The 20,917-nt window shown below is 42.7% G+C and overlaps 1 protein-coding gene across 1 annotated transcript in view; it reads left to right on the top strand.

Annotated features, from left to right (window-relative positions):
* The window catches only part of MROH9 (maestro heat like repeat family member 9), an 86,397-nt gene that overhangs the window by 5,889 nt on the left and 59,591 nt on the right, over nt 1-20,917 (top strand). The window contains exons 2-3 of the mRNA XM_036015761.1: nt 280-516; nt 12,330-12,474. Of these exons, the coding sequence (XP_035871654.1) occupies nt 280-516; nt 12,330-12,474 (382 nt within the window). The remainder of the gene's footprint in view (nt 1-279; nt 517-12,329; nt 12,475-20,917) is intronic.

Below are 20,917 nucleotides of genomic sequence, written 5' to 3'. Positions count from 1 at the left end.
GATTGCACCCTCGGTCCTTCACACCTTGTGTGTTCATGCGCCCTTTATGGGACTGCTGAACTCTGATACCCACCATTTAACCAAGAGGGGACATTACTTTCAATAACTCAGATCACTGTTTGACCAGACAACAAATACGGTTTTGTCTGTGGGGCTTTAGTCACAAATCTTTGAGAAGTCAAGAAAGAAAAATCTGAGTCTGATACTCTGATAATGAGATGACATGCAGATCCTAGTCCCTCATCTGGAAACTCAAAACGGTGTGTTTGTTTGGGACAGTCTGAGAGTCTTCGGATTTGGAACTCTGTCACTATCCCCCAAGATGGCCCCTTGCCACTCACTAGCGCACCAGCCTTGCATGAAACTCTCGATGCTGCTGGGTCTCCATCGCTAGCCTCCATCGCTAGTGAGCACGTAGTGAAGTTAGCTTTGGCTGCGCTGCTGGCGGCAGAGAATATCTGGAATTACTTGGCTGTCGTTGCCGCATTTTTTAGAGACCCTGAGTGGGCATCGCGGGTGGGAAATAGCAGCCATTATCATCAAAGAATAAAAGGAGTCTTAAAAAGAATAGACTCCATTTTTTATTTTTTTACCGTTTTTTATTTTTTGGTGCGATTTTGTCCCTGGCTCTCTTTGAGGCCATTTGCTGGCTACAGCGACCAACCTCGGAGGGTGAAGAAAAAGAGAGGTGTGCATCTGGAACGGCAGACACCAGCTGTTCGCAGGCACAAGCGTGACTACAATATAGGGCAACATAAAATGTCACCTGAGTGCCATGAGCAATCGGGGAGTTTAAAGGCCATAAATATTCTAACTAAGACAAGCAGGAAAGACCTACATGAGGAAGCTCAGGTGGGAAAGGTGAAAGCAGGGAAGGTGTGGGATCCAATCAGAAGGACAAAACCAGGTTGTGGGCGTCCTTAGCACTGTCCATTTTTTCCACTTCTTACTCTTCCAGGTACGAGGCACAGTTGCACCGTCCTGCCTCACGGAAGTCAGGTGTGGCTGCGTAGCACACGTGGAGGAGTGAGGGAAAACTCTGGGTTACTCCTGGGCTCTAAAAGCCAGGACAGAATCTTCCACGCATTCTTTTCCTCCCTCTGCAGCTGCAAATCTGAATGTCAAGATGCAGGCTCTCTCAGTCTGCTCTCTGGGCAAGCCTGCTTGTTGCCATGGAATATATACTTCCATGGCATTAAATCATCAAGATTTTGAGGTTGGGTTGTTACTGCAAAATAACCCAGTCCCTTCTGATGAATGCACAGGGTTGCCGTGGAATACATAAAATAATTAGCTAATAAAAATAAGGAGTAAAGTCTCAGGGAACCTCAAATTAGAAAGCACTGATCTTGTGGGAACTAGAAGACAAGAATTTGTTTCAGCTACTGAGAAATGTTTCATGTGTAATATACAAAGTAAGTAAATATAAGTTATATGTTATATAACCTGTAATATATACAATCTGCAGTGTATATATGAGTGGATATATGAGATCCACATAAATGAATAGGTAATTTGTAAATGCACATCTAAACCACAGACACTGGTTTAGATGTGTGTTTCCAAATCTGAGTCATCCTCCCACTAAATGACAGGTTGCCTCTCTGCTTCCCCAGTTCCAAAACAACAGCCACAACCACCACTTGGGGGTACTTTCTCTGTTCCGTATCTCCTTTCTCGGTTGTAAACATTCCTTCTCATTCCCCACCCTGGAAAGTATAGTATCAGCCAACGCTCTGTTTCTACCTTTGTTGAAGAGTCTCTTTATACAGTATGCACAGCAATATTTAAATACTCCAGGAGTAGCCTTTTTTTCCTAAGGTAGGAGTTGAAGCCAGGAGAGATGCCGTGGCTCCTGCAGGTTCTCAGATCTGGGTTTGAGCAGAGCTGGGACTTGAGCCCCTGCCTCATCGCGTCCAGCAGTTCCGCCTTCTCTGCACACAGCCCCTTCCTCTGAGAGGCCCCAAAGCCTCCCTGACCTGCAGTGTCCTTGGAGTGCTGTCTTGGTTATCAAGCACTTTGGGGCTTTAGTAGAAAATCAAGGCCCCTCTTTCTCATTTTTCTTTCCTTATTCCTCCCTGGGGGGGGGGGGGCAGAAAGGTCAGGCTCGAGATTGAATATTTTCATTTCTTGCTGTGCCCCGCAGCATGGGGACTACTGCCACAGGACATTGGGAGAAAACAGGCTTTTGTTGGCAACTGCACCCAGAGTGGAGATATCATTTTCTCTTTTTAGCAATTTTACTAATTTACCAACATACTTCTTTGTTGTTCAAAACAGTAACAACATAGCAGTGCACAGAATTAAATAAAAAGTCCAACACCCTCCCTTCTCCAGAGAAAACCACATTCAGTTTTACTTATATTCTTCCGGATTTTTCTACACATGTACATAAGAAGTCATTTTCTAGGAAGAGCAGGTGAAAACCCTGTAAATTTGTGAAAGAATACATATAGAAAAAATAAAGGACGATATACCATTATTCGAACAGTGTTTCTGAGTGCTAGGATTAAGAGTGATACACAACTTTTGTGCCAATAAAAAGGTGTTAAAAATAAGGCTTCAACAGGCAGCAAGTTCACATGGAACATTTAGGAGAGTCGAAGGGTTTAAGACAGTCATTCCTAGCAGGGCAGAGAGAGTGCTGGGATCGAAAGCAAACCGAGAGGTTAGAACAGGCGAGGCCGCTGAGTGGAAGGTCGTGCTGTGGTTAGTGCACCCCCGGATGCCCTGCGGCCTGATCCCCTCCTTCGCCATCTCAGATGTTGCTGTGGACACTTCTGAAGTGCTATGTGTGTGTGCGCATGCACACATGTCTGTGTTTTGCAAGCATCCAACCAAACTCTAAGCTTTACTGGAGGCCAGAGCCTTGTCTCCAGGTATGCATCCTCCCCACACCGGAGGGCCTGCTCAGCACCCAACTCTAGGTAAACACTGCGTGCGTTCCTGCCTGTGTTGACTTCCGCTTTTGTTTATTCCCTTCCTCAAAAATCGCCAGAGCTGAAGACTGCTCAAGCTGTGGAGAAATTCCTTCCCATCCCCGGCACTGCACGGGCTCACGAGCTCCCTGCAGCTGCATTTCCTGTTGACCAGAGGATGCCAAGTCCACACCAGACCACAACCACCGAGCACCAGGGACGGGCTTTCCGGCTGGCACCGAGCGGGAGTGCACTCCCTTTGTAGGGATTGCAGCCCTGGAAAGAAGGTTCCAATTTTCACAAGCCAAACAGCTGACTCTAGCACCTTCCCACCACCCAGAATGTCCCGATTTCTATATTCAAGCCATCTGGGCCACCACCGTGGAGCGTACATTGTGACCACCATGAGTAAGCTCAGAAATCAGTGAATTCCAGGATCAAAGGGCCTTAAATGTATCTCAATCCAACACCCATCTTCTTTCTATTTAGTTATTGATGACTGTTAGTCATTTAAGCAATGCATGTATTGTTAGGGAGTTTTCATTTCAGGCATAGGAGGAAGTAAAATCTCCCTCCCTGACACGTCGACCCGTTGCTTGCTCACTTGCTAAGATCTGAGAATGGACCTCCCTTTCCCTTCCCACATGCCCGGCTCTGCGCCATGTGCTGAGGCTGGGAGATGGGTGAGACAAAGCCCCTGCTATCAGCAGCCTCATGGCTGGGTTGGAAGATGGCTACATGGACAGGTAATTAATAAACAGTATGTGTGTGAAACGATACATACTTATATAAAAGCAGGATGGAGGAACACCGACCCCAATCTGGGCTGGCTGGGCAAGGAAGGGAAGATTCCTGGACTATGTGACAAGTCACCTCTCTCTCTCTAGTTTGTTAGCCAGGTAACTCTTTTGTCAGCTTCTAATCGGCCCAATTGTATTATCAGGACCAAACTTCTACATCTTCCCCATGGGGACATGGTAACTGAATCCGATCATTCCCTGCCCACTCCACTCCCTGACCACTTCCCTGTGTGGAAGCAAGGATGCCTGAAGACCCCAATTGCAGCCACACAACATTCCCTTTGCCAGCATCCCTAACCTAAGGCTATCAGTGCCTAGCATTCCATCAGTGACAATTACTATTTAAGGAGTGGAAACATTATGAAGAGAAAAATTATGTTCAGTGCTTGGGAATGGCATGCTGTCTTTTATTTTTTTCTCTCCAGAAGTGAATGAGAAAACATGTCGTGTATTTTCTACTAGGGGACAATTTACATCCATGATGAAGCCAAGAATGCCATCAGAACACAGAGACAGAAAGAATCTGGACCCTTGATCGCTTTACTGCACTGCCGGATCAACTAATTCTGACACGCTTCCAAGTGTATAAGCCAATGTACGCAATGTACTTGCTCTTGAAGTCAGTTTGATTTGGGCTTTCTGTTACTTGCATCTAAAAGCATCTTAAGTGTTTAGCTTGCCTAAAGCTGTATTAAAAGGAAGAGATCGGATGTCTCTGGTTTCTTTTCTGAACTGGTCTAAGGGTATTAAGAAGGGAGAAACCGTTTCTTTGGTACTCCTTGTTTGAGGAAATTAACTATAGTTCCCTATGTCCAAAGTCCAATTTTCCTGGAGAAATGCTCTTGATTCCCTTGGAGTATGGCTAACAGTTGGAAGCAATCAGATGCCTGAGTACTGATTACATACTATTCTTTGCCCTGCCGATGCTAGGGCACCAAGGTATGAGCAAGCTGGTTCTGAATAAGATATGGCTCTTTTCTTCACGGAGCTAAAAACCCTTTGGAAATTACATGTAATATAAGGAGCCTGGGCGTCGGTGTCATACACTCAGTTTCAAAACTTGCCCTGCCCATTATATGTCTGGCACGATACATATGCTGTCTCATTTCATCTTCCCATCAACAGCTAAGGCCATTATTTATGAATGAGAAAATTAAGTTCAAAGAGGTAACTAACTTCCCTAAAGGGACTTGTCAGACACGATGGCGCTGGGAAATGGCTGCAGGACTGAGTCCAAAACCAGAGGTATATAACCATTGTCTAGGTGGAATCTGAGTGTAGCAATCATCGGCAAGCACCCCAGACAGCCTATTTATGTCCATTGTAGTTCTCTGTTGGAGGTTAGTGGTGGTGCTCAGCTGTGTTTTGTTTGTTTGTTTGTTTGTTTGTTTAGGAGGAAAAGAACCCCCTCTTAAATCAGGCAAAAGCTTCATCTGATGGCAATTAGTACAGAAGGCAAGAGCACTGAACAAGCTTTCTGGTTAGCCAACCATTTGATGCAGATTTATTATACCTGATACATGACAGGCATCGTGCTGGACACAGGGGAGAACACAGAGATTCATGAGGCTCGGTGTGTGCTCTGAAGGAGCTGTGGCCTTTCAGTGACAATAGCTGCTGCGTATCATATGTCTACGGACTACAGGGCATTTTTTCACAAGTCACTGGTAATCCTTAAGAGGCACTCTGTGTAAATAATGCCGCTCCCATTCTATGAACTGGGAATCCGAGGTTTGGAAAGGCTACACCCACATCATACGAACAAAACCGAGGTTGGAAAGAAAGTCTGAGCCCAAAGCTCGTGTTCTGTTCGTGGCACCACTCAGCCATCTGAAACCCAAACTCGACTGAGAGAAGCGGTGTGGTAGAGTCCCTACATTCTCCGCTCCTGCCGTGGATCTCCCGCTCACCCAGGCACCAAGTGCCTGCTGCGGTGCTGCGCTTATTTAGGCACTCAGGGAGTCTGCATAATGTATTTTCGGCTCTGTGACAGAGTGTCTCTCGCCATACAAAAGTGGACAGAGCGTAACCGTGCTTACCAAGTGACCGTTCTTGAGAAATCTGAAGTCTGAACATTATGTTTCATGTTCTGTTAGCCATAATAGGCAGACACTTTTGCCTCTGGTGAAGAACTGGTTATATGTGATGTAGATTCAGCGCATACATTTTCAACATTTGCTATATAAGCTAGGCACTTCCACATATATTATTTGATGACTTTCATTTTGCAAATAATGGATCTGAAGCTGTAGTCAATTGCCCAGGTCACCATCATCAGAAGTGTACATTCCAGATTCAAATTCCAGTTCTCTCTGTCCAGCACAGTTTTAAGTGTGGGTCCAACTTTTCAATGTATTTTCAAGGTTATGTCCAAGGCATTTTCTGCTACACCAGATGTGAAAGCTGTTGGGTTTTGTATGGTGAAAGCTACTTTTATTTAAAGCATTTACTCTCTTTCTTCCTCTCATTCCACTTCTATGATGGCTTTTGGAATATCTGACGTCTATGCAACCTCTGCTTTTTCCCTTGGCATCTCATAATTACTGGTCCTGGCTCCGAGCTCTCTCCCAGACTATCCCCAGGGGCCATCCCTCACCAAGCTACAGCCTGTCTCTCAGTTCAGTTTTCATGAGAAACGTCTCCTTTGTGGCATTTACCAAAAGGAAAAAACTCCCAAGCTTCTCTAAATAGCATAAAGTAATGCTTTTCTCATAGTCTTAAAATGGGGTTTTTTCTTTTCCTTTTCCTTTTCTTTTTTTTTAAACTTGTATGACTGGCCTCATTAGTAGGATCTAGACAGTTTGCCACATGAAAACTATTCAAGAAGACTTTCTTCAAGTCTTTGGCATGACTAAGACTGATTTGCTCCCCTTAGCCCTGGGTGATCTCTTGGGAATATGTTATATTTTCAGAATGAAAAAAATATCAAGCTAAACATGCAAGATTTATTTTCTAAATCAACATTTCTGATAAAACTCAGTCGAGGTGAGGACCTCATCTGGGTAAGGCTCTGGTGGTTATGCCTGTCACCTTACTCCGTGCCCGGCAACAAACTAGACTTTTCTGTGTTTCTGGCATAAACCCGTCCTGCTTGCAGGCTTCAGCGCGGTGAGCCTTGAACTGGAAAGACACAGAGTGTCAATAGGGAAGGAGCGGGGTGGCGGGGGGGGTCACTTGTTGCCACATTCGGACGCTCTACCGTGGTTTTGAAGTTCTGTCAAGGGAAAGTTAGAAGAAAAGGAGGCTAACACTGTCTTCCACTGTGGAGAAGACAAGTGGAAAAGACATCCTAGTCTTTTGAGAGAATATTCTAAATCAATGCTTTCAGCTAACACCTCTACGCAAAGTAGCGAAAAGCAATGGGTGAGGTGTCTGTAGTCAGAGTTCAAATCCCATGTCAGCTACTTAACTGCAAGAGGCTTAATATCTCTGGAGTTAATAACTGTCACTACCTCACCAATTATGGGGTTTAAATTAGATAATGCAAGTAAAGTGCTCAGCACAGTGCCTGTTGATCTAAAGTTTGGGAAATATTCTGGCTATTGCTGTTGTTATTATTATTATTTACTTTATTTTCTAGATGTAAACATTCAGTAAGGTCCAAGTGTTTTGACAGGACATTCCCACTTGGGTATCTAATCGTCACCTCCAGTTTGTAATCCGGTACAACAGAAGCAGATTTCTGTGAGATCGAGAGGAGAGGACTAGAGGAGCAGATAACATTGACCTAGAAATTTAAATTTTTCACTGATACCACTCGATTATGCATTTTCAATGCATGCATGCTGAGACAATTAGTCTTCAGTCCCTACAGGTACAGGGGGCTAGACTGCCAAAATGCAGAGAAATTATATCATTCGAAGTTCCAGCATTCACAATTTCAGTATCTATCTTTAGAAAGCACATCATTTAAGTCCAGTATTTTGAGAGGAAGAGAGTTCAGCACAACATGAATTTGGGGGCTATTAGGTGATGCTGGGAGTGATTTGGAGAAGAGAATTGTAAATTGAACATTTGACTAATTACCCAGATTCTGAAGGACAAGCCTTGCATCCAGGAACTGAATTTTAGTCTTTTAGTAGAATTTATTAGTCTTGTATTTATCTAGCACTGAACTAGGCCAAAGGATGATTAGAATTACTCTTTACAATCAAGGAGCATATGTGATATTTTTAGAATATGAAAAGCGTCAACAATCCTAAATTAATCTACAATTCCAGACCATTTTTAGCTTAGTTATCAGGTTTTGAAGGTTTCTACACCAGAATTAATAGCCCCCCAACCCCTCACACTGTGTGAACTCCACTCTTAATTTTGAAAAGCAGATTCTGGTCAAGCAAGCAGGAAACGAATTCCACCAAGTCAGAGAAGCCGGCCCACCGCTGGTCCGCAGAGGCTCTGGGAACCAGGGAGAGACAGCGGGGGTGGCGGAGGGAGCGCCTCCAGCTCCATTCTCTTCCTCCCGCTTGACACCATCATCTCTCTCACAATGCACTAATTAGCTTTGACACAGTATTTTCTAAAGAATAAATGACTCCCAAACACAGAGGCTTCAAGGCACAATCACTGATGTTCAGGGGCCTGTGGGTTGGCCAAGCTGGGACTGCGGCTGGGCTCAGCTGGATGGGTCAGCTGCAGGATGGCTGGACTTTGCATGGCAGATCTGAGGGCCCGCAGGGTAGCTCTGCTCCCCCATCGCCCCTCTCCATCACCTAGTGATGGAGAGCTACAGGAGACACACTTCTGTCATGGAGGAAGCAGAGGCAAAGGGAGAAAGAGGAAGCGTGTGAGGCCTCTTAAAGCCTAAGCATGGAGCTGGCTCCTGTCCCTCCCACCCACATGGCCAAAGTGAGTCAGTCACGAGCAGCCCAAAGCCTTAGACACAGGAAAGATGTGTACACTCCACCCACAATGGGGCTGGTCCAGGGCACGGATGGAGGGAAGGTGATGGGTGTGGGGTCACTCTACCAACCTGAATCATGCCTAGTCCTTAAAAAAAAAAATCCTTTCCCCTGAAGAATTTGAAGTTTCTCTATTAAAAGGATTTTTCTTCCTTCACTTTTTATATCATCATTCAAGGTTCTAAATACCTGTACTTCTCCATTAGCCAGAGTCCGAAATTATTTCTTCTCCCCATTTCATGCCTCAGACTGGGAACTTCCTCCCTTCCCTTTTGCCTCTGCTCCTGCCACTGATCTCTTTTTGGGCTAAATTTTTTAAACTTCTTTGGAAAATTATCTATATGGTGTTTTCTTAAACAAATGGCATTAAGATTTATGGTATTATTTAAGTTCACGCCCCACAAGTAATAAAGGATATACCTACAATAATACACACACAAATCTGAACATCTACATGGAGAATGTGAATAATAGGTATAACTTAAAGGAAATTATTAAGCTTTTTAAGGGCTTAATTACTCCAAAAACTTTTAAAAAGTGTTCAAAAGTTCAATTACAACATTCCACTCACTACCCGTATGATGAAGAAATAGATGTGTGTAGGCTGGTTAGTATTTTGCTTTTTAGTGGTACCAGACCTTCTGTCCAGCCTTCAAGAATGCAGACCATTAGTGTAAAGGCAGGTGAGTGAGCATAAGGATGGCTCACACCTAACACATCACCCCTGGGCAGAGCTCAAAGCCCATGGGACTTGGGGGAGTCAGAAGTAACTAGTAATGTTTCAGGCATGTTCTCAGAGTCTTTTTCTTTCTGTGTGCATACATGCATGTGTACTTATAATCAGAGTAAATAGATGCTATACTTACTCATCATTAAAGCCTATGAGTTATCAATAAATTGTACTATATCAGCCTGATGGCTGTTTTCATCATTAGGAATCAATAGTCCATCAAGAAATCATATTTGTTTGAGTTGCTAAGGTGATATATTGTGTGTGCAGTTGCTTAACTCTTCTGTTTCTGTTTTTTAAAGATTTTATTTATTTATTTTTAGAAAGAGGGGAATGGAAGGAGAGAGATACATCCATCAGTTGCCTCTCACACACCTCCTCTACTGAGGTCCTGGCCTGTAGCCCAGACCTGTGCCCCAGCTGGGAATTGAACCGGCGACCCCTTGGTTCGCAGCCCGGCACTCAGTTCACTGAGCCACGCCAGCCAGGGCAACTCTTCTGTTTCTACAACCAAGTTTAAGATAAGGTAGTAAGGGATAAGCCACTTCTTGGGTCACGTACCCCCCCCATTCAGTGTCTCTATGCCACCATAGCTTTTATCATCCTGTACTGTACTATTTACTCATCTCTACTGACCGTGGGGCTATAAACTCCAGGGGGAAGCAAGCAGTTGTCTTTGTTCAACATTTTATCTCTTGGTACTGTGTCAGCCATGTGTTAGCTGCTCAATGAGTAAGTATGTATTGAGAGAAACAAACATCATTCCCATATGTCACGTAAGACAACACAAGTGAAGCATTCTGTAACTTGTCAATGTTATACAACTCTCTTTAATTATGATAATCTCCACTAAAATGATCTACAGAGAAAAAGTACAATAAGCCGACCACCAGTTACAAATGTGCCAGGCCAGGCAATCTGACAACTTTGCGGGGGCGGGGGGGGGGGGGGGTTACGTTTAGATCTCTGCCTGAACGTGTGCATGTGGGCTACAGGGCACATAAGCACGCTCCATGGTGGGGGGTGGGCCTGTCCTCGCAGCCTACACACACACACACACACACACACACACACACAACCACAGTAGTGACAGACAGCCTTGGACTTCACACTGAAATGGTTTCACTGTGAAAGTTCCTCAAGGCTGTGAAATCTAACTGAAATTCAAGTAAAAAATAAAAATTACCAGAGGAAAACTATGTTTTTTTCTCTGCATTAAAAAAAAGAGACGATTCCCCGCCCCTGCCCCCAACGATATAGGCCATAATGATTCAATTTCTCTTGCACCAATCAGCGTCGGCCTGTGAGATCCAGACCTGGCACATGGAAATTTCAGCCTTAAGTCAAATATTATTTCAAAGTTAATGACAAAATCTATTTTTGCAGTGGTCTTGTTTAAAATATTTCCCCTTAATACTCTTGAAATGCTGTAATTGAAAGCAGTTATTTGAGATGCCAGTGCATACTTCTTTAATTATGTCCTGGCCCATCTGTTTCCAATGAAGGGGCAGTATCTGTTTGCAGTTACCAATCTTATGAAAAACAGGCTTGTCCCGAAATAGATTGGAACTAAAACCAGAAAGCATTTCTTTCAGAGGCATCCTTTCAAGCCAATTAACTTTAATCATTATAGAAATGTTTATTTCCCATCTTAGTCTCTCTTCACATGTAAATTCCTTCAGGGGAAAAGATCTCTTTTTGTGACTGTTTGAATAGTTCCAATTTGGATTAATCAGAACCTGCTGGCCTGTTTATGTTCCAATTGTGAATGCTGGCAGCTTCCTTGACGCGGGAGGCGCCCGGCCCCAAGGAGAGCAGCCCCAGGGAGGCGGCGCGCACGCACCTCCTGGTCACAGCACATTGGCTTAACCTCCCGAGTCCCGAGTCCCGTGCTTGCTCCTGTGCCGTCTTCCAGGGTGGGGGCTGATGAAGCCATCTGATGGGTGGGAGACCAGGAATCCCACCCACGTCACTGTGAACCCTGTCTCCTCGAAGGAGCCAGACATTGTCTTGGACCACAGGCTCCCATGTCACTCTAGTCAAAGCTGTGAAAGGCCTGGTGACCTTGCAAAAGGCAGTGCCTGGGGGCCAGGGGTAGCTGACAGGGACATCACACTACTGGAGGAAGAGTTATTTCCAAATTCCCTCTGTTCTTCAGGGAAATATGCTATCTGCAGGCAAAAAAAAATGGTTTATGGCAAATTTGTAGCTATTGTTATTATGAAAAAGTTGCTCAAGGACAGAGATTTTTGGCTGATTTGCACACTGATACACCCCAAAGACTTAGAACAGTATCTGGTACTGTTTTAGTAGACCCACACTGAACATTAGCTGAATTTATTCATTCTTCTAGGCTGTAGAGATACATTAACATAAGACAAAGTCTCTGCTCGTATGGTATCTTAGAGATGAAAACAAAATGGTCAAAAAACAAGACAGATGGACCATAAGCATCATGAAGATAGAACAAGTTTATCTCTGTGCCTAGATAGGGCCTGATGCAAAGTGTTGGGGTCAGGGTTGGTGCTCAACGAATGCTTGATTAATTCAGCGCAGCAGGCACTCGCGCCTTGGCTGCCACCTGAGCTCGCTGCCACTGCCTGAGCCTTTAATAAGTTCCATTCCCTGTGATGAGAGTTTCGCACACACGAGCGCCTCCAATTCTCCAAACAAACAAACAAAGCCCCTGTAAAGTCCATTTTAAATCTCTCCAATGTTTAGGTACAGAGCTGGAGCTGATGTACGGAAATAACTTGCTGGGGATAACCAGTTAGCAGACACCAATTCGGGATGAGGAATTCGGGTCTGTCTTCCTTGAAAATCGGTATTCACTCACACACGCGCTCCACTGTCTCCTCTGCAAAGAGCTTGCCTCTAACACACCGCAGCTCAGGGATTTCATAGTCACGTACGTAAAAATCTGAAACCATGTTATCGTCATCTGGGAAACAACAGCTCCATTCCCATTTCTCCCTTGCAGTTTCTGGGTGTCATCCTGACGGGGCCCCCTATTACCAATGCCACCCTTCAACCCTGGCTTGCTGAAGCTAACTCATCTGAAGCCTTTGGATGGCGTGGTTCCATCCAAGCAGCAGACAATCTCCCGTTTCCCAAGAATCATGAGGGTGAGTGATATATTTTTTCCCTTTGTAGTTGAAATGTTATCCTGTCTGGTTGGATGGACTTGGCAGGCTTGAATTAAGAAAACCACCCATCTATCCCATGTTCTCTTCCTCTGATGACTTAAATAGAAGTGTAACAAAATCCCTTGCTTAAACCTTTGTAGTTGAGAGTCCCAGCCCCAACTTTCCAGAAATCAGACAGGAATTCCCATGGGAATGTCGACTGAGAGGCAGGATGGGGTGACACAGCGATGAGAAACATGGGAGGAAGGAACGGAAAGTTAGGAAAGAGGACAGAGACACACTGATGACGCAGTGGCCGAGCATCTCAACACACTCACACTGGCAAGTGGCTTCTGAACTTATGTGGTCGAGGAGGAAGCTGGTGTCCATGTAGCTGGGCCTGGCATTGAGGGGCTGTGACTCACATGCTGGGTCTGGAGCAGGCTAATGAGTTATGAACAAACTACAGGCACTAATTCTGCATCGAAGTGTCTATGATCTATTTGTCAACTCTTCATTTATCACTTCATAACATCAATTGCTACTCCTCAGCCTTCAGGCACAGCGTACTAAGTGCTACCCTAACAACAAGAGAGATGGATCTCTACCCAGAGAACATTCCATTTAAATTCGTTACACATGCACATACGAAAATATGGGATAAAGGTAATAATCCCCTCAAAGAAAATGGGAATGTCAGTGTGGGGGAAAGTGTGTTAAAGTGAAAGACATATAACAAAAATAGTAATACTATTTATATAGTTTCTACAATGTGCCAGGCACCGTGCTAGGAGCTCCACAGTGACTTTCTAAGGGCCCTTTGCAATTAGTGTTCTTATCCCTGTTTTACAGATGAGAAAACTGAGGCTCAGAGAGATGAACAGTTTTAGGTGCCAGAGGTAGTCAATGAAACAAGCAAATTTAAATCCAGCTCTTTCTGATGCCAAAACCTCTGTTCTTACTATATCAGTGCAGTGTATCGTAAGGATATTAGTAGAAAATGTGGTACAGAGAACTCTGTTGTTTGAAGGAAGCATTAAGAAAAAAGAGATGCTAGAAACTGAATATAGGATCCTGGAAATACCCCAGAGCTAGAAATTAGATTTAAATTCTATTTTCTGCTTTTTCACTAGTGAATTTATACCTTGGGTAAGTCACCACACCTCTCTGGGCTTAAGTTGTATCATCTCTTCTATCCAATTAAGGAGATAAATTTAATGCTGTTACAGATTTTGGTGTCCAAATCCCTATCCCTTACCCCACCCTACCCCTACCACAGGGTTCTCTGTTGAAGGAGAGATTGGAGCAAGGCTGAACAGCCAAATGCAAAACCATATGCTAGCCTTTTGGGTGTGGGGCTCCTAGACTTAGTCAAGCAGAGCACTGTGGGCTCTGAGCCAGACAGGGCCTTCCTTTCCCTGCTCCCATTCAGCATGAAGGGGTCTGCATAGCAGATTCCACATTTACGTGCAGAACTAGCCTCATGGATAAGAACAGTCAACCTGCCTCAGCCACCTGAATGCAAAGAAACATAGGGTCAAAAATGGGGGTAAACTTTCCCCTCTAAATGCACCAAGGCATATGCAGGGGTGGAGAAGCAACAGAAGAAAAGAGTAACTTCTATCCTCTGCAAGTGACTTCCAAGGTCATCCCTGGTATTAAGAGTCCATGATTGATAAAGCCACTGCCCCTAAGCAACCAGGGCTAAGATTTAGTGACTGCCATTCAAACTCAGATGTGTGGTGAAATTGTGGGGTACCTATAAGGACAGGACTGAGATTAAAAGCAGACTTTTAATCAGAACAGTAGATAGCAGAAGACATGGTATAATATACTCAAAGTGCTAAGGGAAAATCATTGTCAACCTAGAATTTTTTACCTGGCTAAACTACTCTTTGAGAAGGAGGGAAGAAGCACAGTTTACAAGGCACAGTTCCTCCTGAAAAACTCACCAGAGGATAATGTGCTCCCGGCATTCTCACTTCGAGAACCAGGGATGCTCCTGAGCTCACACAGCAGCTCTCCTCTCCGCCCCTGCTTTTGCTCTGCCTCTACCCGCAGAGTAGAATCTGCAGGGCTAAGGGAATGTGCCCACCTGGGATCTGCCTCTCCTTCCAAACCCCAACTCTGATACCCAGCCCCCCAGAATTCCCTGCCAAAACACCCCAGAGTCTACTTACAGATCCTATATGTATCTCTTTCTCCAATCAATTGTCCCAAGAGTGGGAGCTGCTACCAGTGGTCATACCCCTAGACCCAAGAGGTGGCCAGGAGGTGGCTGTCTGCAAGGACTGTGAGTGGAGCATGGACATATGAGTGAGGAGAACTACAAGCATGTCTCTAAGGCCTTTAAAGGTGTGGGATGAAGCCACAGTGAAACAGGATGGTGCAGACTGAAGAGCAAAGACCAGGGACCACTTTTCCTGAACCAAGAGTTTCTGGCTTGGATGTCCAAGAAGTCCATGAAATCTAAATTTGAACCTGGTCCTCCAGCTTGTTAGGAAGACATAATTGTCGAGAAAAAGGATAGAACATCATTTGTTTAATAATGTATATGCTTTACTTACAACTGTTAAACATTTAGGCATAGGCATGTAGGCCTCTTTTTTAGTTCTTGCTCTAAGCTCTGCAAATATTAGGGAAAGCCAAGAAGAAAAGGGAGCCTGTGGGAAAGGAAATAGAATATAAGAAACAACACGGGTATGGAAATTAATAAACCATGCCAATATATTAATAAATCAGTGGCCATCAGAAAATTAATTAAAACCACAATGAGACATCGTCTCACGCCTGTCAGAATGGCTGTCATCAATAAATCAACAAACAAGTGCTGGCGAGGGTGTGGAGAAAGGGGGACCCTAGTGCACTGTTTGTGGGAATGCACACTGGAGCAGCCACTGCGGAAAGCAGTATGGAGATACCTCAAAAAAATTAAAAATGAATCTGCCTTTTGAACCAGCGATCCCACTGCTGGGAATATATCCAAAGGAACTCAAAGTACTAATTCAAAGAACATAAGCACCCCTATGTTCACTGCAGCGTTATTTATAATTGCCAAGATATGGAAGTAGCCCAAGTGCCCATCAGTAAATGAGTGGATAAAACAACTATGGGACATTTACACAATAGAATACTACTCAGCCATAAAAAGGGAAGAAAAATTTTACCCTTTGCAATGGCATGGACCTGGAGAATATTATGCTAAGTGAAATAAGCCAGTCAGAGAAAGACAAATACCATATGATCTCACTCATATGTGGAATCTAATAAACAAAGTGAACTAACAAGGAAAATGGGGAGAGATTCACAAAATGAAGAGCAGGATGACACCCAGCAACAGGGGAGTAGGGGGTAAAGGGATCGAGCAAAAAGGAAAAAGGACTCATGGACATGGACAAGAGTGTGGTGATTGCTGGGGGCAGGGGGGTAAAAAGGAGACAAAATGGTAATGGAAAAAATATAATAAAGATTAAATTGTTTAAAAGACAGGAGGAATAAATCCATGTTTAATTGATATTTTAATAATTAAAATAAATGTGAATGCAATGAAAGTACCTATTAAAAGACAGAAATTAGCAGTTTGGATAACATAAAGAATAAAATCCAGCTACATGCTACTTATAAGACACCAAACTGAAATAAAATCACACAGGCTGAAAATGAAGTTATGAAAAAAGATGCTATATGTAAATTCTAAACAAAAGGAAGCTTATTTTATGTTAGTACCTGATAACAGATTTTAGAGCAAGAGAATTAATGAAAACACAGTGTGATATATAACAAAACCATATAAGGAGAAATGAACCAAGATGAAATGATAATCACAAATGTATATGCACCTTAAAAGTATAATTTTAGCCCTGGTTGGTGTAGCTCAGTGGATTGAGCGTGGGCCTGTGAACCAAAGTATCACTGGTTCAATTCCCAGTCAAGGCACATGCCTGGGTTGTGGGCCAGGTCCCTAGCAGTGGGGCGAGAAAGGCAACCACACATTGATGTTTCATTCCCTCTCTTTCTCCTTACCTTTCCCTCTCTCTAAAAATAAATAAATAAAATCTTTTAAAAACATTTTTAAAGTATAATTTTAATGTAGAGAGAAGAACCCTAATAGGAATCTCCCTCATTAAAGCAAACCAAAAAGAAGCAAGGATATATGAGATTTGAACCAAAGAGTACCAAGCTTGATGTAATATCCATACTTCTATCCTTATATCTATAGAGATGGTCCTTTTCCCCTCTGGTTAGAAAATATACATTGTTTTTGAGAACATACAATGTATCCAGTCACATGTAACACAAAATTAAATGAAAGTCAATAGCATGAAGATATGCCCTTTATATGAAATTTTTTAAAAGTTTGAAAAAACTCATGGCTTATAGAAGAAATCAAGAAGAAAACAGAAATATATTTACAACTAAATAATGATGAAAAGACTAAATTTTGTGATTTGTTGGGATTTAGCTAGTGGGATATTTATGTGGAAGGAAGTACAAGAAAAAAGGAACCCTAAAATACAACAGAAATTAACAAAATTTGAAAACAAGACAAGTATCAGACGGGGGAGAGACAGATGAAATTAATTTTTAAAGAATGAGATGATACTCTTAATGCTATTTAAATAACACACCCAACATTTAATTTTACTTTAAGGGGAAAAAGAAACAAATAAATGGCTGAATGTGAGATAATTTTTTAAGTATCAGAGTTATCACTTTTTTAAAAATCCTTCTAACTTTAAAAAATATAAAGAAAATTATCGGTTCATTGTCATTAAAATAAACACATTTCCAAGTTTAGTGGTTTTTTCTCTCTGCCAACACTGAAGCCATTGCTACACCCGCCTTTCTATTACTGTTGCTTATAACATTATTTTTGCTTGTCTCACTTAGTTATGATGCTTATATTGTATTTTGCAACCATAATTCCTGCAATTGTTAAATTTCATTCTATTGATTAAATGGATTCAATATACACCAGTGTTTGTTTTTGTTTAATTTTACCACAATGTTTCAATCTGGTGGTTCTTAATTTCTTTAAAAATCATTTAGTTGACTGGTTTTCGTTATTGAATGCTTCAGTCAAGAAATCTTCATTGATTTACTTTTCCCCCCACATGTGAGGCATCTGCCTTTTCTCCTATTTCTCTGAGTGGCAATTTGGCTGGGTTAAATATGCCAGGGTTGACATTTATATCTATAGAATGTTATAGACATTGCTTCATTAACTTCTGGAATTTTGTCCCCTCCTTTGGTGACTCATTTTTTCCGCCTAAACATCTAAAGCAATTCCTTAAAAATAATTTGTTTAGCTCAGGAATTTAACCAGGATTCCAGACAGCATTAGCTTTGCAGCATTATTCCTCATGGATGCAAAGTGCCCTCTCAAGCTGTGAATCCAATTCCTTCATTTCAGAAAAATTTTTGTTCCTGTAGTGGACCTTGAGTGGGGGTCTTTATTTCAGGGATACTGGCTGCCTTCAATGTGAGATCATATTTGCCTTTCACAACTGTCGGCTTCACTCTAATTGCTCAAATCGCTTGTCTGTGATCATTTCAGTGTCTGCCCCATGCCATTAATCCACTTTTTAGGCATGCCTATTCCTTTCCTTGTCCTTCCTAATGTATTTATGAATTCTGCCTGTTGTTATTTTAGTTTACAATCTGTTTCATTGTTTCTTCAACTTCCCTTTCCATCTCCTTTTGCCTCATCCCATCTGTGGGCTCGTATTTTTACAAAGTTGTTTTCTGATTTTTTAATTGATTGATTGAGTTTGAGGCAGGGGGCAGGGAGGACAGAGACAGAGAGACAGAGAAACATCCATGTATTGTTCCACTTATTGATGCATTCACTGCTTGCTTCTTGTATGTGCACTGATCAGAGATCGGACCTGCAGCCTTGGTGTTTTGGGACAATGCTGTAACCAACTGAGCTACCTGGCCAGGGCTGACAAAGTTGTTTTCTATGGTGAAGCATCATACAGCTTTATACCAGGTTAAAATGGTAGAGAGAGGAAGGAATGCAGGTTTTCCTTCCCATGACACCTAAAATTGAACAGAAGTTATTTTTAAAAAACAAAAACTACATAAACATGCTGCGCATGTGTGTGATGAAGATTAATTGTCACGTCACTGAGATGGTTTGCCTATGGTGCTAGAGCTGAAGAGGAAAGACTTAAAAAGAAGTTTAGACAAAGCTTGTGTTATCTGAATTTTATAGTTGCACGTGTATATCTATATGTCAAACTGTCTGCTTCCAAAGTGGGATTGAACAATCTAATAGAATTTCTTCTAATCCAGTTTCTATTGATTTAGTTCAGGTCAGATCAGCCCAGCTCAGTTTAAACTGAAAACTTGCTCTAATCTCAGTCCACTTCCTATTAGTATGAGAAACTAAAACTCCAGCCCCAGATAATAGCTCAGTTGCCACTGTTGGCTCCAGGCACAGCCCCCAACCCGCCCGACACACATGTCCCCACTTACTCAAGTGACAAGTTTTGTCCAGCCCTCCTCTCCTGAAACTCCCAGATCTTGGCTTTGTGGGCCAGCTCCTATCACCTGCTTTAAATCCCTTTTTGTTTTGACAACTTATTTGTCCCAGTTTCTGTGTCTGACCAATTTCAATCTATTTCACTTATCTGTTGATTTCTTATAATCCATTCAGTTTTGATGATTACAACTCAAAGTAAAACACTTTGGCAAAAGACTAGTCCTAAAAGAATTCACTAAGACTAGCCCTGGCTGGTGTGGCTCAGTGAATTGCATGCTGGCCTGGAAACCAAAGGGTTGTTGGTTCGATTCCCAGTCAAGGCACATGCCTGTGTTGCAGGCCAGTTCCCCAGTAGGGTACATACGAGAAACAACCACACATTAATGTTTCTCTCCCTTTCTCTCTCCCTCCCTCTGTCTCTCTCTAAAAATAAATAGATCTTTTTTAAAAAAAAGAATTCGCCAACTCTGTAAAACTGGACCTTGACCTCCCTACCAGTGTGTAAACTGTACTATGTTGCAGCGAGACAGAACATGGCCGAGAAAGACCATGTATCCTGTGGACTAAAAATGCAGTGAGACCTCAACTTGTTCACCGCCGTGCCTGTCCCTGACTGCTTACACCCACAGCTCCCCCAGAACTCCTTTTCCATGTGCTAATGCAACTCCTACAGAACGCATCCAGAGAGGCAAGCACATAACTGAGCACCAGCATCAGTCCAAAGTTCTCAGAATGAATTACTTTCCAAATAGTTCAAAGAGATGTTTTTAAAAGGGCAAACAGACCCTGTATGGCTGGGTAGAGAGTTGGCATCAAAGGCAGATGATGGATTTGAATGGCAGTTTGCTGTATTTTTATGCTTTGAGTGATGGCGTGTCTTCCTGTTATTCTTGGCAAGGTAAAAAATTCAGATTTTGTCTTTGGGTTTTTTTCTTCTTTTTCTATTTTTTTAAACTGTTGCAAAATCTTTCAAAACTGAGGAAAAACATTAAGTCACCTTCTCTATTGCTCTTGCCAAATAAGTATTCCCTATTGTGTTTATTCTAGGGTGTCTATGAACAAACCCTATGATGTGCACTCTAGGACTTCTATGGATGAACCCTATGATGTGTGCTCTAGAACATCTATGAGCAAACCCTATGATGTGAATTCTAGACCAGCTATGAACGAACCCTATGATGTGTATTCTAAAATATCTATGAATAAAGTTAACCTTAAATTACAGTAATGCTCTCACTACTCTCTCTGGAACATGTTTTCCAAACCTAGTGATTCTTATCATTAGATATTTCTTTCTGATTCAGATTTTCCTATAGAGGATTTTGATTTCCAAAATTTCTACCCATATTTCTCTGAATTACATCTGTCCATATCATGCTACAATCCTGATATGGGGTTATGACCTTTACATTAAGAACGGCATTTAAAAGCCCTGGCTGGCGTAGCTCAGTGGATTGAGCACGAGCTGCGAACCAGTGTTGCAGGTTCGATTCCCAGTCAGGGCACATGCCTGGGTTGCAGGCCATGATCCCCAGCAACCGCACATTGACGTTTCTCTCTCTCTTTCTCCCTCCCTTCCCTCTCTAAAAAGAAATAAAATCTTTTAAAAAGTCTCAAAAAAATCACATTTAAAGAAAAAAAAAAGAAAGGCATTTAAGCCTTTCCCTCAGTTAAAATGCTGGAGTAGAGATAAGTATGGATAAGGGTATGGAATGTTATGGAGTGTGAATGGGAACTTCCTCACCCCCAAGATGTGGCATCTGTTTAAAGTAACATCAGACGGCACCTTGGAAGGAAAATAAAACATCAAAAGGCAGCATAGTGGACGCATGCATGAGGACAGTTTCAATTCCTCATTGTGGGGACAATTTCAATTCCTCATTGTGGTGGGGAGAGCAAGTCACCAACCAATTAACTTAACATTGATCAGGCCTTGACTGGATTCTCAGGCTGTTC

Source organism: Phyllostomus discolor, chromosome 14 (genome assembly GCF_004126475.2).
Source record: "Phyllostomus discolor isolate MPI-MPIP mPhyDis1 chromosome 14, mPhyDis1.pri.v3, whole genome shotgun sequence".
NCBI lineage: Eukaryota > Metazoa > Chordata > Mammalia > Chiroptera > Phyllostomidae > Phyllostomus > Phyllostomus discolor.
This window is presented reverse-complemented; position numbering and strand designations above follow the sequence as displayed.